The 16,493-nt window shown below is 40.1% G+C and overlaps 1 protein-coding gene across 1 annotated transcript in view; it reads right to left on the bottom strand.

Annotated features, from left to right (window-relative positions):
* The window catches only part of CD80 (CD80 molecule), a 29,701-nt gene that overhangs the window by 2,813 nt on the left and 10,395 nt on the right, over positions 1-16,493 (bottom strand). Inside the window, exons 3-6 of the mRNA XM_040251158.1 lie at positions 15,544-15,870; positions 9,981-10,262; positions 3,836-3,946; positions 2,529-2,638 (exon numbers count right to left, since the gene is read on the bottom strand). Coding sequence (XP_040107092.1) covers positions 2,565-2,638; positions 3,836-3,946; positions 9,981-10,262; positions 15,544-15,870 — 794 coding nt within the window. The 3' untranslated portion in view covers positions 2,529-2,564. The remainder of the gene's footprint in view (positions 1-2,528; positions 2,639-3,835; positions 3,947-9,980; positions 10,263-15,543; positions 15,871-16,493) is intronic.

The raw sequence follows: 16,493 nt of genomic DNA, 5'->3' as shown, positions 1-16,493 counted from the left end.
CTTGAACTGGACAGCAGGCCACAGAAGACTTGTGTAGGGGATTGGGTTCCTGGCTTCCTTCAGCTGACTGAGCACAAAACTTTTAAGATGGAAAGAAAGTCAGGGAAATGCAAGGTAATCGCAGAACTGAGGCGAACATCCTGGGAACGGCATCTTGGGGAATGAGTAAGTTGTAAAGAAAGGAGAATTGGAAGCTGAGAGACTGCTGTGGGGGAAATACACATAGGCTGCTATGGAGCCATGAAAGGAACCTGAGCTTGATGTCCAGTTTGGGTTCTGGTTTTGCTCTTTATCTGTCTGACTTCAGGCAAATCACTCAACGTCTGGGAGGCTTGAGTTTCTCTCCATAAAACAGATCTTGCTCATAGAGATTTTTATAAGATGAAATAATGCTTTTGTAAAGAAAACTAAGATCATGGCATCCGGTCCCATCACTTCATGGCAGATAGGTGGGGAAACTGGAAACAGAGACTTTATTTTGGGGGGCTCCAAAATCACTGCAGATGGTGTCTGCAGCCATGAAATTAAGACACTTGCTCCTTGGAAGAAAATCTATGACCAACCTAGACAGCATATTAAAAAACAGAGATATTACTTTGTCAACAAAGGCCTGTCCAGTCAAAACTATGGTTTTCCCAGTAGTCATGAATGGATGTGAGAGTTGGACTATAAAGAAAACTGAGTGCCAAAGAGTTGATGCTTTTGAACTATGGTGTTGGAGAAGACTCTTGAGAGTCCCTTGGAGTGCAAGGAGATCCAACCAGTCAATCGTAAAGGAGATCAGTCCTGGGTGTTCATTGGAAGGACTGATGCTAAAGCTGAAGCTCCAATACTTTTGTCACCTGATTCGAAGAACTGACTCATTGGAAAAGACCCTGACGCTCGGAAAGATTGAAGGCAGGAGGAGAAGGAGATGACAGAGGATCAGATGGTTGGATGGCATCACCGACTCAATGGACATGAGTTTGAGTAAGCTCTGGGAGCTGGTGATGGACAGGGAAGCTTGGCGTGCTGCAGTCCATGGGGTCACAAAGAGTTGGACACGACTGAGTAACTGAACTGAAAGCATAACCTGCTCTGTAAGTCTTAGATGTTAGATCTCATTTTTTTTCTTTTTAAAAGTAACTCTGCAGAGTCTGATTTTTGTATGCAGCTGTTACCCTAACCTTCACAAGTCAAAACTGAACTGTTTATGGAGACTGTAAACCATCCTGGTCCTGATATCAGTCTCTTGGATTCTAATGTCCCAATCTTTCTCTTAAAAGACCTGGGGTTTTAGAATAGTGCAAATTGGGCTCCCTCAAAGCCCAAAATTGGAGCTTCCCTGGTGGCTCAGATGGTAAAAAATCTGCTTGCAATGCAGGAGACCCAGGCTCAATACCTGGGTTGGGAAGATCCCCTGGAGAAGGAAATGGCAACCCACTCCAGTATTCTTGCCTGGAAAATCCCATGGAGAGAGGAACCTGGCTGGCTACAGTCCATGGGGTCACAAAGAGCGATTAACACTTGTAATAGTGTTACGCACAAAAGCTGATTCTGTGTTAGGCTCCCTTAACATCCTTAGATGAACAGTAATTACTCCATCATATATATTTAGAGGAAAAGGCAATGGCACCCCACTCCAGTAGTCTTGCCTGGAAAATCCCATGGATGGAGGAGCCTAGTAGGCTGCAGTCCATGCTAAGGGTCGGACAAGACTGAGCGACTTTCCTTTCACTTTTCACTTTCATGCATTGGAGAAGGAAATGGCAAGCCACTCCAGTGTTCTTGCCTGGAGAATCCCAGGGACGGGGGAGCCTGGTGGGCTGCTGTCTATGGGGTCGCACAGAGTCGGACACAACTGAAGTGACTTAGCAGCATATATTTAGAATCAGATCAAATCTAAAGTCTTGGACACCATTTATTGACTAGTGTGTCCACATGTGCTCCTGGAAACTGCCATGTAAAGGACCATCGAAACAACTGAGGATGTTTACACTGAGGAGATACTAGAATATGGAAAGTAAGCTCTGAAGCCTTTCCTGTAGACACTGGGGTTTCTTCTGTTTTTAAGTGAGAAAATGACCCAAAGAGGTAATTCTTTATGAAAATAACACTATGCTTGGGTCAGTGGGATGACTCTCTTAGTAAGAGGCAGACAGACCAATGAGACGTTACTGAATTAGTACAGAGCTACCCCATTCTGTGTCCCAGTGCTGAGGGATACAGGGGAAATGGAATGATGAGAATAAGGAGTTACCCTAGAAATAGTACATGTGTTTGACAGATACTAAAAGACACTGAGTTGACTGAAAAGAGGGGAACATTTTAAGATAGCATAATGGCACGACAAAGGAAAAGGTTACACTAAGCAAATTTTATGTGAGGAGAAAGGAGAGATGTGCCAACCACCTGTTGAGAGTACTCTGAATGAGGATTTTGAGAAGGTGGTAGTTGGTAAAGGATCTTATGTTTGGTCCTGAGAGGAAGAAAACCCTATGTTCACAAGCCACAAGATCTCACACATTCCACATTGGCAGAGAAGGTACCTCCAGGCATTTTGGTCAGCTTCATCCTTCCACAGATTATATGCAGCCAGAGCACCTTTCCATTTCCATGTTCTCATTCCTGCTTCTCCGTCTGCATCTTGCAGCATTTCCTTGAAGACAAGCGCAAGCAATAAAAATCTAGATAGGTAATCTTCCCTTAAATCACGCCTATATATTTTGGCAAAACTTCAGCTGGCTTAGAACTATAGCAGTGGTTCTCAACCCCAGGTTTCCACCACCACCACCATGGGGGGCACGTGCAATGCTTTGAGACATCTTTGGTTGTCACAACTGGGCCAAGAGGTGCTATTGTAATATAGTGAGAGGAGGCCAGGGATGCTGCTAAACATTGCAACGCACAGAACAAACAGTTATCCAGCCCTCAAAGTCAATAGTACTAAGGATGAAAAACTGTAAACTAGAGGGGTAGGGCTGGAAACAGAAACATCCTTGAGCCCACCAGGCCTCTTTATCCTACCCGTGGCATAAGTTGTTCATAACACAGAGTCTCTAGTGACTTCTTCGAGCCTTGATTTTTTTGTGTGCTGGAAGCTGGAAAAGTCAGCAGATGTTGACTTTCCAATTTGCTAAGTGTATAAAATTTCTGCTCCAAGAAAGCTTGGTGTTCCTTCACGGTGACTATAGCCTTAACACTGGCCTAGCAGTTCCTCTCCATTTAATTACAGAGATTGAGTATAGCATATGTGTAAGGCCAAAGATTTAGATTCATAGGAAAAAGATATCCCAAATATCTCTTCTTTCCTCAACCACTCCTGATCTTTCATCAAAAAATAAATTCTGAAGAACTAAGAGTTGGTAAAATCACCTGTAGCGATACAATTACTCAACTACATCTCATTAGTGCATCTTACCCTCCTCCATGAAAATGATTCTTGCCCCTAAACCTTGTCATTCTTGCCTTTCCTCCAATTCCAAATCAAAGATTAGACTATTGCTTTGCATCAGATATGTTATCAATTTAGTTAGCAAGCCTCAGTATCTCTAAGAAAATACAGAGTTGGGGGAAGATAAACGGACTAAGCTAGAATGTGCTTGAGGTCAGTGATTTCTCATCTGTGTAACTCCAGTGCCTAGTAGAGTGCCAAGCACATAGTAGGTGTCCAAGAAATATCTGTGCAGGGAATGAACAGAACTTGCTGAGACAAGTAAAGGAGACACTAAAGTTTCCATAGGTTTGCTCCAAAAAGAATGAAATAGGCTTAAAAGTTCAGAGAGATGCTGACCTGTACCGATAAGAGATTGGGTGTCCAGAATTGAGATCATTACCAGAGTACAATATTACTTACTGCAGGTCAGGCATGTTAGTATAACTGCAATGATCACAGAAATCCCACATACTGAGACTGGGATAATAATGGTCCAGGGCAGGTGCTGATTAGCAGAAGGGGTTGGTTTTGCTGTTGAGGGAAAAGAACAGTGTCAGCTCTAATGTGTTTCCAACTGCTCTAATACCCTTTATGCCCCTTATAATGACACAACTGTAAAGCATTTTTCACTTCTTTGCCTGGTCAGCTCTCCAAAATGCAGCTTCTATCATTTTTCTTGCATAACTCTAATCAGACACATACTTATGGAAACTAATATCAGATGTCAGATATAGATATTGAATGTGAAAAAGAAAATTTAAATGTTTGCATTTACTGAATTAAGTTGGTACAAAGAAAAGATTCTCAGGAGAGCCTTTAAAAGCTATTTTAGGGACTCCCCTGGATGCCCAGTGGTTAAGACTTTGCACTTCCAACGCTGGGGGGTGTGGGTTCAATCCCTGGTCAGGGAACTAAGATCATGCATGCTGTGTGTTGTGGCCAAATAAATATCAGAGCTTAATAAGCAATTTTTAAAAATAATTAAAAGTAGAAAAATAAACAGAAGTATTTCTATAGCTGATATTACTATGTACTGCTACTAACAAGTTGATGTTGTGTTCTAGATTACCTTCTAGATTTTCCTTCTCCAGCTCTGTCATGCCTTCTCCCTTTTTGGGTGTCCTCTTTAACACACACACACATACACATACACATACACACCTCACAATAGCTGCCTAAAACTACAGAAGTCACTTTGCATTCATTTTCAGGTAACACCTTTTTCATCATTCAGCCTAGGGCTTAAGAAACCCAGCAAAGAACCAAGCATGGCTGTCGCTTGGTGGTAGGTAGGATCATCCTGGAGGAGAGCTCTGCAAACTGGCTCTCATCTGTAGAACACAGAGAACCAGAAAGAAGAGGGGGCACACGAGGAAGGATGTGGGTGGGAGGAGAAAGGTGCTCCTGATTCCACTCAGGAGCAGCAGCTACACCATTTATTCTTCAACTCCTTTAAGGAATAGTTAGCACCAACATCTGGAGAAAGGGCAGAGACACTAAAGAAATACTAGCAGCTCATCCTCCTCTGATTTCCCTGGGATGGCTCATCAATAGATATTAAACATTTATCAATACTAGAATATTAATACAATATTTACAGTATTGTATTAATACAATATTAATGTAAAATTAATATTTACAATAGATATTAATATAATACAAAGTACTTGATTCTCATTTTTCTGATTATATGCCTTGGGGATAAATTTTGGTCTTTAGCTTATTGAACTTCTCATCAGCATTTGGTCCCGTTGACACTTTTCCTCCTGGGACTTCTGTGACACCACATTCATCTATTTCTGTTTGTTGTGACTCAGTTTTATTCATCAGCTCTTCTTCCTCTTTTTATTCTTTAACTTGTCCCCGTGGTTCTATCTGTGGTCCCATTCTCTCACTAGCCCTGGTAATCATGGGCAATCTTAGCCACACCTGAGGTTGGAAACACCAGCTGATTTCTAAGTCTGTATTTCATATTTCTGATCTCACTTCTGAGCCCCAAATTTGTATTTCCAACTGCTAACTAGATGGTTGGATGCCAGCCTCTCCATTTGATTAAAATTGGACTCAGCATATGTGTTCCTTCTAAAGTGTATCTACCACCTGCATTCTCCCATTTCAGTTAATGGCAACACCATCAGTGACCAAGGGAAGGCTTGCCTTTGTGCTCACTGCTCAGTAGCTCCCACTGACTTTCTATTCTGTACTGAGACTATCTCTGCAACTGATTCCTTTTCTCCAAATCTCTTGCAATAATTAGTTCAGGTTTTTCTGATCTCCAACCAAGTAGCCTTTATGGTCTCTTTGCCTCTGGTGTTCTGGGTGCTAATAATTCCTATACATTCTGCCAGAGTGATCATTATAAAATGTACATTTGACCATAGAGCACCCACTACTTGAAAACTAGGGTAAGTTGTTTTTCTATTTTTCTCTAAAACACCCAGTTGCATAGAGACATCCAGTGGTTACCAGAGTTGGCCTCTGCAGACCAAAATGACACCCAAAATAACAAAGAAGCTCTTGCTGTTATCCTGGGAGTCTAGATGTTTCACAGGCTTCCTCTCAGAGGTCACTCCTCATCCATTCTCAAGCCTCACTCAGCCTAGAAGAAGGTAAGTGTTTAAGAGAAAGGAGGAATCAGTAACAGCAATCCCACTCTCTCGTGATGCCTATTAGGAAACTGGCACTACTCCACGGGGAAGACCCCAAATCCCAAGGGTATAGTTGTGTGAGGACATTTGCACATATAGCTCATAAGACAGCTTGAGTAGGTTTCCCTGATTCACCCCTTATACACACACACACACACACACCCCTATACGTTCCAGTACATCAAGGGTTAACAAATTAGGTGGGCCCAGGCTAAAAGAGCCACAGACCCAGTCTGCTTAATTAATAAATTTGGGGTTAAGAGTGGGTAAGTAGAGCTTTGCTCACATCCATTCAAAATTGCTATCAACTATACACTAATTTGACTCCCCTGGTGGCTCAGATGGTAAAGTGTCTGCCTACAATGCAGGAGACCCGGGTTCAATCCCTGGGTTGGGAAGATCCTCTAGAGAAGGAAATGGCAACCCATTCCAGTATTGCCTGGAAAATCCCATGGATGGAAGAGCCTGGTAGGCTACAGTCCACGGGGTGGCAAAGAGTCCGGACACGACTTAGCGACTTCACTTTCTTTCACTATATACACTAATTTACATTTGCTTATGTGGTCACCCCTTGACACCCCCACAAATGCTTTATTTGCTTCTGACTCCGAATGACATTTGCAGCCCAGTTGAAGTATTTAAAGCTATCTGACCATAAAGACAACACTGGCACCTAGTAAGATGCTTGCTTTGTGACAACTACTTAATGAAGGCTGAATTTAAAAAAAAAAAAGATTGAAAGAAGGAATGATTAAACAGTTAATCCTGTCTCCATGAGTCATTGTGAATGTAGACCAAAGAGGACAAAGAGCCAGTATTTTTAATTATTCTGAAAAGGGATACTGCTCATCTTCAACATAAGGAAGAGTTAAGAAAAGACAAATTAGAGAAAAGATGATAAAGCTGGGCAGTCTAAATCATCTTTAAAGAATATATCCATCCTTTTATTTAAAGGACTACATTCTATTTCCTTTAAGTTAATGAACTACCATGCGTAGGCCAAACCTGGCTTACCACCTATTTTTTTAAATAAAATTTTGTTGGAACACAGCTATGTCCTTCATTTATGTCTTGTCTATGGCTGTTTTCATGTTATAACAAAACTGAGTTGTTGCTAGAGACTATGACCTGTAAAGAATATTTGCTATATGGCCCTTTTCTGAAAATTTTTGTTAACCGTTGCCTCAGAATATCATACATATTCATATTCCAAATATAAATGATGTCTAAAACAAAATAGAATTGAAGCTGTACTTATTAACTTCTACCTTAGTCGTGATCTAAAATTGATTAATTTTTTATCAGTAGAGTGACAAGAATGATGAATTAGTAAACTATCTTTGTGATTCAAACTTAATTTTTATAAGCTTTTTTAGGATACCTGAAATATGATAGAGATGAGTTTGGACTATTAATAAAATCATATCAACAAAATTTGGTTTGTATCTGAACTAATTTTGTATCATGTTTCAACAAAATTTAGTTTGTGTCTGAACTAATTTTTGCCCCAAATTTTATCTCATTACCCATTAAAGAAAACAAAGAATCCACTCAAGATGGAAAGACCTAGAGTTAATCTTACCTATGATAAACTAGTAGACCATCTAAAATATCTCCTCTACTACAAGCAAAGATAAGCGGAAGATATAAGATAGACTATATATAATATCAATATGTTATACACAAGTATTGTTTTTTACTGTGCAGCCACAAAACATATTGTTATAAGTGGGGTTGGGGGGTGGGCAGAGGCCTGGTGATGCTGCATATAATCAGTCAAATACGGTAGAAATGTATTTCAAGTATGTGAGTTCTTCTGTAATAACCCATTGTGGATTTAATATGCATACATTTATGTAAGCCCTACTTTTTCCATTTTATATTTTCATATGATTTCACCTCTTGGGGAAAGAAAATTTTATAAGTTTACTACATGTAGGGTAAATATTTGGCCATGGTTTTGGTCAAAAATGACCACTTTTTTCAAGCATTGTCCTCTAGTAGTTTGTCATTCACTTTCTTTGCCAGGCTTGGTTCTGAATGAACAAGTATTTCTTAAAAAGCACATTCACCCTCAAAGGACAATGATTTGACATAATGGGACCATCATGGAAAGGGGGCTCCCAAAATGAAAGTGCCACAAAGAGAAACATAGATCAATGGAACAAAATGGAAAGCCCAGAGATAAATCCATGCACCTATGGACACCTTATCTTTGACAAAGGAGGCAAGAATATACAATGGAGAAAGACAAACTCTTTAATAAGTAGTGCTGGGAAAACTGGTCAACCACTTGTAAAAGAATGAAACTAGAACACTTTCTAACACCATACACAAAAATAAAATGGATTAAAGATCTAAATGTAAGACCAGAAACTGTAAAACTCCTAGAGGAAAATATAGGCAAAACACTCTCTGATGAAAATCATAGCAGGATCTTCTATGACCCACCTCCCAGAGCAATGGAAATAAAAGCAAGAATAAACAAATGGGACCTAATTAAACTTAAAAGCTTTTGCACAATGAGGGAAACTATAAGCAAGGTAAAAAGATAACCTTCAGAATCGGAGAAAATAATAGCAAATGAAGCAACTGACAAAGAATTAATCTCAAAAATATACAAGCAACTCCTGCAGCTCAATTCCACAAAAATAAATGACCCAATCAAATAATGGGCCAAAGAACAAAACAGACATTTCTCCAAAGAAGACATACGGATGGCTAACAAACACATGAAAAGATGCTTAACATCACTCATTATCAGAGAAATGCAAATCAAAACCACAATGAGGTACCATCTCACACCAGTCAGAATGACTGCTATCCAAAAGTCTACAAGCAAAAATGCTGGAGAGGGTGTGGAGAAAAGGGAGCCTTCTTACACTGTTGGTGGGAATGCAAACTAGTACAGCCACTATGGAGAACAGTGTGGAGATTCCTTAAAAAACTGGAAATAGAACTGCCATATGACCCAGCATTCCCACTGCTGGGTATATACACCGAGGAAACCAGCATAGAAAGAGACACGTGTACCCAATGTTCATCGCAGCACTGTTCACAATAGCCAGGACATGGAAGCAACCTAAATGTCCAACAGCAGACATGGATAAGAAAGCTGTGGTACATATACACACTGGAATATTACTCAGCTATTAAAATGAGTGTGTTTGAATCAGTTCTAATGAGGTGGGTGAAACTGGAGCCACGTTTCACAGAGTGAAATAAGTCAGAAAGAAAAACACCAATACAGTATATTAACACATATATATGGAATTTAGAAAGATGGTAACGATGGCCCTATATGCAAGACAGCAAAAGAGACACAGATGTAAAGAACAGACTTTTGGACTCCATGGGAGAAGGCGAGGGTGGGATGATTTGAGAGAATAGCACTGAAACATGTATATTATCATATGTGAACTAGATCACCAGTCCAGGTTCGATGCATGAGGGTCAGGATGGGGAACACATGTACACCCATGGCTGATTCATGTGAAAGTTTGGCAAAAACCACCACAATATTGTAAAGTAATTAGCCTCCAATTAAAATAAAATTTTTAAAAAATGGAAGTGCCAAAGCCTAGAGAGCAGTTTCAAAGAAGGGCAAATTTTAGTGCTTTCAATAACAACAATATTATTATAATAACTTCCTAAGATGTTGACTTGACAGAACTTACTTGGATATCTAAATTTTAGAATGTTTATTAAAGAAAATAAAATTAGTACCATTATAGTCAAACCTTGTACAGTGACCTTAATAAGTCATACTAACACTTCTTTATTATTTTATTTGCATGTCTAAAAAATACTGCAAGTAATAGTATCAGAGTCAATATGCATAACTGTGTAATGTATCTGGCTGATTTATTTTCTTTTTAGATTCTACACAGCAGAAACTCCCCAGGACAATCACTTACATTCTTGCCAGTAGAAGGTCTGTGACACTGTTAAGTCTCCATACTTGACAAGACACAAGAAGCTGTGATTGCTTGTCATGTTGAAATCTAGTTCACTGCTAATCGTGTAGAGCTTGGTTTCAGGATCTTGGGACAGTGTTGTGTTGGTAGCATTTAATTCTTCTCCATTTTCCGACCAGTAGAGGTAAGGCCTTGGAAAACCTCCAGAGGTTGAGCAAATTACCCTTCTGATATTAGGAGATGGATTTCCAAGATCATTTATAGTAGGGACAGGGAAGTCAGCTGAAGAAAGAACAAGAATGTAAGTACATATCATTACATGTTTGTGTGTAATTATATTTTTAATACATAGCTTTAATAAGAATAATAAAATATAATTTTCAACTTCCCATAAGTATTAGTAGTTATGTATAACCCAAAGACTAACTTTAGTTTGAGTTGATTATATCAATTCATTACTTTTGATGGAGTGGAGGTAGGAAGGCACTTATTAAAGAACTAAAGTCATGTGAATAAATATTGACATAGTGCTTGCATTTAAAAACAACATTTATTGAGCTGTTAATATTTCTTAGGTCTGGACGTTATCTCATTTTGTCTTTATAACAACCCTAGGAGGTAGGTTGTAGATCCAAAAAGGTCAAATATCAGTTTTGTATTATTTATCCTAATACAATGTTTCCATTTTATGAATAATCAAATTGAAGTGAAGTGAAGTGAACTCAAATGGAGGTCTAGAGAAATCACAACCAATAAGTGGGAGAACTGAATTCAAGTTTTTCTGATACCAGAGCCTTCCCTTCCCCTGATTTCTTTTCCTTTCTTTTTTAGAGCTTTAAACTTTGCTGTCTTATTAAAATATTAAATAAGATTATATTGAAAAAAAATGTAGCCTCAGAAAAATACCAATGGCATGGTATTAGAGATAGTTATAAACAAGCAGATTTAAATATGTCTGCTTTCTTTTCCTTTCCTTTCCTTTCTTTCTTTTACTTCTTTTTCTTCCCTTTCTGCCTAATTTTTGAGGTATACAAACTGACCCTCTTTTATGTATCTATTTATTAGTTCATACTATACTATACACCTGGGAGCCTACCACCCAACTTGAGAACCAGAGCATTGACAATAACTTACGTAAATCTACTTGTATGGTCTGAACTTTGCTGGCCCCCTAGTTCCTACACCTGGAGTAACACTACTCTAGAGTTTGTTTATCATTACCGTTACATTTTCAAAAGTAGTCTTTAATCAGACAGACCTCTGTTCCAATTTTATACTGTTGAGCCTATAATCTCAACCACCGTACTTTACTGATCCCCTTGCTGTTTTGATACACCTAACAAGGACAGAGAGGCCTTCCTAATATTCCTCCAAAGTACTTGAGGCACTCTTTCATTTGTGTTTTTGACCCCTAATAACATATTAAAATATACACAGATGTATAGAACAGTCTTTTGGACTCTGTGGCAGAGGGCGAGGGTGGGATGATTTGGGAGAATGGCACTGAAACATGTATAATATCATATATGAAACGAATCGCCAGTCCAGGTTCGATGCATGATACTGGATGCTTGGGGCTGGTGCACTGAGACGACCCAGAGGGATGGTATGGGAGGGAGGAGGGAGGGTTCAGGATGGGGAACATGTGTATACCTGTGGCGGATTCATCTTGATGTATGGCAAAACTAATACAATATTGTAAAGTAAAAAAAAAAAAAACACTACAAAATATATATATACAATGTATATATATATATATATACACACAAAGCAAAGCATAGTGAAATGACTACAGAGGAAACAGGAAAACACTCCACTCACCTCTTTCTCACTTATTGTGAGGCTTAAAGAATTTATACTTGTTTAGCATAAGTGTGGGGAACCAATCCAAATGTGGACTTCCCGGGTTGGTGGGTGGTGCAGTGGTATATAATCTGCCCCCCAATGCAGGAGATGCAAGAGACGGCGGGTTCTGTCCCTGCGTTGGGAAGATCCCCTGAAGAAGGGAATGGTAATCCACTCCAGTATTCTCGCCTGGAAAATTCCATGGACAGAGGAGCCTGATGGGCTATATATAGTCCATGGGGTCTCAAAGAGTCAGAGACAGCTGAACACACACACAGGACTAACCCTCTCATACGTCATCTCATATGTTAGTTTTCTTTTCAGAATTCAGAACCTCACAGAGGGATGTAGTATAATGCACCGTGGTCATCAAGGGCAGGTTTTAAAACCAGTTTTGCCTTTAATCCTGGGCCAATTATTTAACCACTTTCAGTCTTAGTTTGCTCATTGTAAGAAGGGGATTATAATACCTCCCTCCCAGTGTTGTAAGAGTTAAATGGTATCATTTACATAAATCACGTAGACCAGAGACTGACATACAGGAAGTTAGTTAGATTAATGTGAGTCTTAAATGTGTCCTCTCTTAGAGGAGTTCCTTCATGTAAATCAAGTTGCCAGGTGAAAGCTTCCAGGACTGGGAGAGGAGAAGTTATGACAAGTGATTATAATTGCCAAGGAAAGGAAAAACTTGGATCTAGATACAGATAGTGTCACCTTTCTTTTTTGAATTAGTCCTGTTCCTAAATTGTTTGACATTTTCTTGAGCCATTTTTAGTTGACATTATTTTCTACTCCTTTAATTTATCCTGTAAGATCAAATCATTGTAATGGTAGCTAACAAGAATACTCCTTTTGTTTCTTATAATATCAGTATGTCATGTTATAACTTGGAATAACAAATCTAAGTAACACATATCCAAATTATGATTCATGTTCATTTCTGGACTTTGCTTTTCTAAGAAATATTTAACCACAAGAATGCCACCAACACCAAGGATCGTATTGAAAATTGTCTTTTCAAGGTCTGCCTGGACTTAGAACAGCCTAAGCTCTGTCTTCTATTCCTTCTGTAAGATGATCTGTTCAGAGTAGCAGCTCCAAACATTTTGCAAGACTGAACCATCGAAGAATTACTCTTTTGTATCTCATTTCAATCAGTTAACCCAAGTTTTCACCACTCTTAATGGGTAGAGTAAGAATATCCTACTAGGAAAGGAAAAGGTGCATATGTTTTAGAAAGGTACAAATTTGTTAACCTAGTTAATATGTTGGGAGAAGGCCATGGCACTCCACTCCAGTACTCTTGCCTGGAAAATCCCATGGACGGAGGAGTCTGGTGGGCTGCAGTCCACCGGGTCGCTAAGAGTCAGACACGACTGAGCTACTTCACTTTCACTTTTCACTTTCATGCATTGGAGAAGGAAATGGCAACCACTCCAGTGTTCTTGCCTGGAGAATCCCAGGGACGGGGGAGCCTGGTGGGCTGCTGTCTATGGGGTCGCACAGAGTCGGACACGACTGAAGTGACTTAGCAGCAGCAGCAGTTAATATGTTAACTAGTATAGCTAGTTCCTCAAATGTGTCGCTTACTGCAGCTTTTCATCGGTCGTGCAGCACCTTTGAGGAACTAGCTATCCTACTTCATGATACTATGCTGTTATTGTATCCTTTGGCAATGTAGAGAAATTATCCTGTCTCAGTTAGCCTTAGACTTTCCCAGTATTAATACCCAAAGTCTCATGTCCAATGAAACCCCTCAGTCCTTGGCAGACTGGGACAGTTGGTCACCTTGGCCAAATGAGCATTTACTTAATTTCTTGCTTCTCAGACTATAATCCTTAGCAGCAGTACAGGCATCACCAGGGAGCTTGTCGGAAGTGCCAGACCTGCTGAACAAGGTCCCCAAGCCACAGGCACCTTACCATTTGAGAAGCACCATTCTAATTGATTCAGCTGGGAATACCAGAATTGGTTCTGGGTCTAATTAAGCATTATTTCTCCTTTTGTCTTCCCTTGTCTGATTTTTGCGCCGCATCCCCGTTTGAGGCCGAGTTAGCCTCAAACAGCACTCTCCCTGTTAGCCTTTTAGCTGCGTTGGTCTCCAACTATAACCTGCTACTAAGGCCTGCCCTCCCTGAAACACTGCCTCTTCTCTTGTTATTGGATCTTCTTCTTTATCTTTCTGTCAAAATGTACATGTCCTGAGTCTGTTTCTCTCTGGATATTCTGTTAAAGGACCAACTATGTATCTAACGTAATTAACTGATACAGGCTAATATGTCTGTGATGACATCTCCGCCCAGGTAACACATTTTCATCTTTAACAGGGATCCTGGAGGGAGGGGGAGGGCTTCCCAGGTGGCTCAGTGGTAAAGAATCCACCAGCAATGCAGGAGATGTGGATTCAGTCTCTGGGTTAGGAAGATCCCTGAAGAAGGAAATGGCAACCCACTCCAGTATTCTTGCCTGGGAAATGCCATGGACAGAGGAGCTGGTGGGCTACAGTCCATGGGGTTGCAAAGAGTCAGACACGACTTACCAGCTGAGGACACAAACATGAGGGGGGAATAGTGCTGAGACTAGTAGGAGAGGATAATAGTGGGAACTGGAGGAATCCATGCCGATCTAAATTTTGGAGGAGATTGGCTTCTCAGAGACCCTCACATCCCACCGCATGGTCATGGATATTTGTTCTCTCCATGGGTAGGGAGTACACAGGGTGAAGTTTAAGATAATCCTGTGTAAATTTGGCTTACTTCCTAAGCTTTAGGTATGATCTGGGTGTTACACAACTAAAAATTCAATATAGCTGAAGACCAAAAGCAGGGAAGAACAGTGAAGAACTCACTAAGGATCCTCTTAAGCTAACTGTTATCAAGGTTAATTCTTACCTTTTGTTAAAAGGTTTTGTTTCCACTAAAGGCTCAAGTGCCCAGAAAGAAAAAGAAATGTGTCTGAGTTTCAAGTATGAAGGAATGGCCCAGGGCTGCCACTTATCAATGAGGGTTCAGGACATATCAGTGTCCTCTAGCAGGATTACCTGTGATTAAGTCAAGGCTGGTTCCTACCCTGCCTTTCACAGTTTTCTAACATCTAACTTTGCAGGAATGACCGTTAGATAAGAGCTTCAAATATGCAGTAAATATAATAGTAAAAGACATTCAAATACTACTTGAAAAATATTTATGCCTGTGCAGCTTTTATACCCTTCAATATACTTTACAAGAATATATTACTGGATCAAGTGCAGTTAACAGTACAACTATGTCGTGTGTTAGTCGCTCAGTCGTGTCCGACTCTTAGCAACTCCATGGACTATAGCCCGCCAGGCTCCTTTGTCCATGGGATTCTCCAGGCAAGACTACTGGAGTGGGTTGCCATTTCCTACTCTAAAAAAAAAAAAACCAGTACAACTACATCAAATCAAATGTGTCCCTTTATGATTCAGAAGGTGTTTCAGGTCACGAGAGTGCTCCATGGTGGCCGTCATGAGCTTGGACTGTCAAAGTGCAAGAAATGCAACTAACAAATATTTCTAGGACATCCTGAGAAAACAAATTAGGATTTACTGTAAAACTAGAGACTCAATCCTAAGAAATGAAGTGAGACAGACCCCTCTGGTAAAAATTTCCACTTAAACCAATAGGAGTGTGTCTTTAAGGACATCAAAGACATACTCCTATTGATGGCTTATTGAAAATCAGAAAGTTCCACTGACCTCTGATCATCAACCTCACTGAAGTCAGGTGCTCCACTTTATAAGTCCCTTTCAAATCAGGCTTCTGAATAACACAGGTGTAGGTGCCACTGTCTGACAGGCGCAGAGCCAGGATCACAATGCGGGGGTTATTGTTGATGTCCGTGATGGTGCGGTTCTCGTATTCAGACCACACCTGCACTTTCCCGAGCAGGATGGCCAGCACCATCTTACTGTCCTTTTGCCAGTAGATCCGAAGGCTTGTCAGGTCTTCAGTGGTCGTGTTGTAATCACAGGATAGCATTACTGCTTCTTTCACTCTTTTGGTGACACTCTTTGGGATGATACCTATGGAGAGGCGAACAAAACAAGATCTTGCATCTATTAAATGTAAGATACCTGCACAAGCAGAAATTCAGAGTTGGCAGTAACAGAATTTTCAGAGTGTTGTATTTAGTGACTAAGCAGGATTGGACAGAGTGTTCAGTTTGATTTTTGTTTGTTTGTTGTTTGTTTTGGTCCCTAGTGCATTTTTTTCTCCATTTAAATAATCATGATTAAAACAATAACATAGATTTTACCATCTTAACCATTTTAAAATGTACAGCTCAGTAGCATCCAGCATCTTCACATTTTTGTGACACAGATTTTCCATGCTGTGTGCATGAAACTGCTCCCCCTTGTCCCCACCTTCAGCCCCCTGGTAACCACCACTCAACTTTATGTTTCTATGAACTTTACTACTTTAGATTCCGAATCATACAGTATTTGTCTTTTTGTGACTGGTTTATTCCACTCGGCATAATGCCCTCAAGGTTCCTCCATGTTTTACATGTGTCAGAATTCCTTTCCTTTTTAAGGAGTGATAATGATGAAGGAAATGGCAACTCACTCCAGTACCTTTGCCCGGAAAATCCCATGGATGGAGGAGCCGGTAGGCTACAGTCCATGGGGTCGCAAAGAGTCGGACA

This window comes from Oryx dammah, unplaced genomic scaffold (genome assembly GCF_014754425.2).
Source record: "Oryx dammah isolate SB20612 unplaced genomic scaffold, SCBI_Odam_1.1 HiC_scaffold_2, whole genome shotgun sequence".
Classification (NCBI taxonomy): Eukaryota; Metazoa; Chordata; class Mammalia; order Artiodactyla; family Bovidae; genus Oryx; species Oryx dammah.
This window is presented reverse-complemented; position numbering and strand designations above follow the sequence as displayed.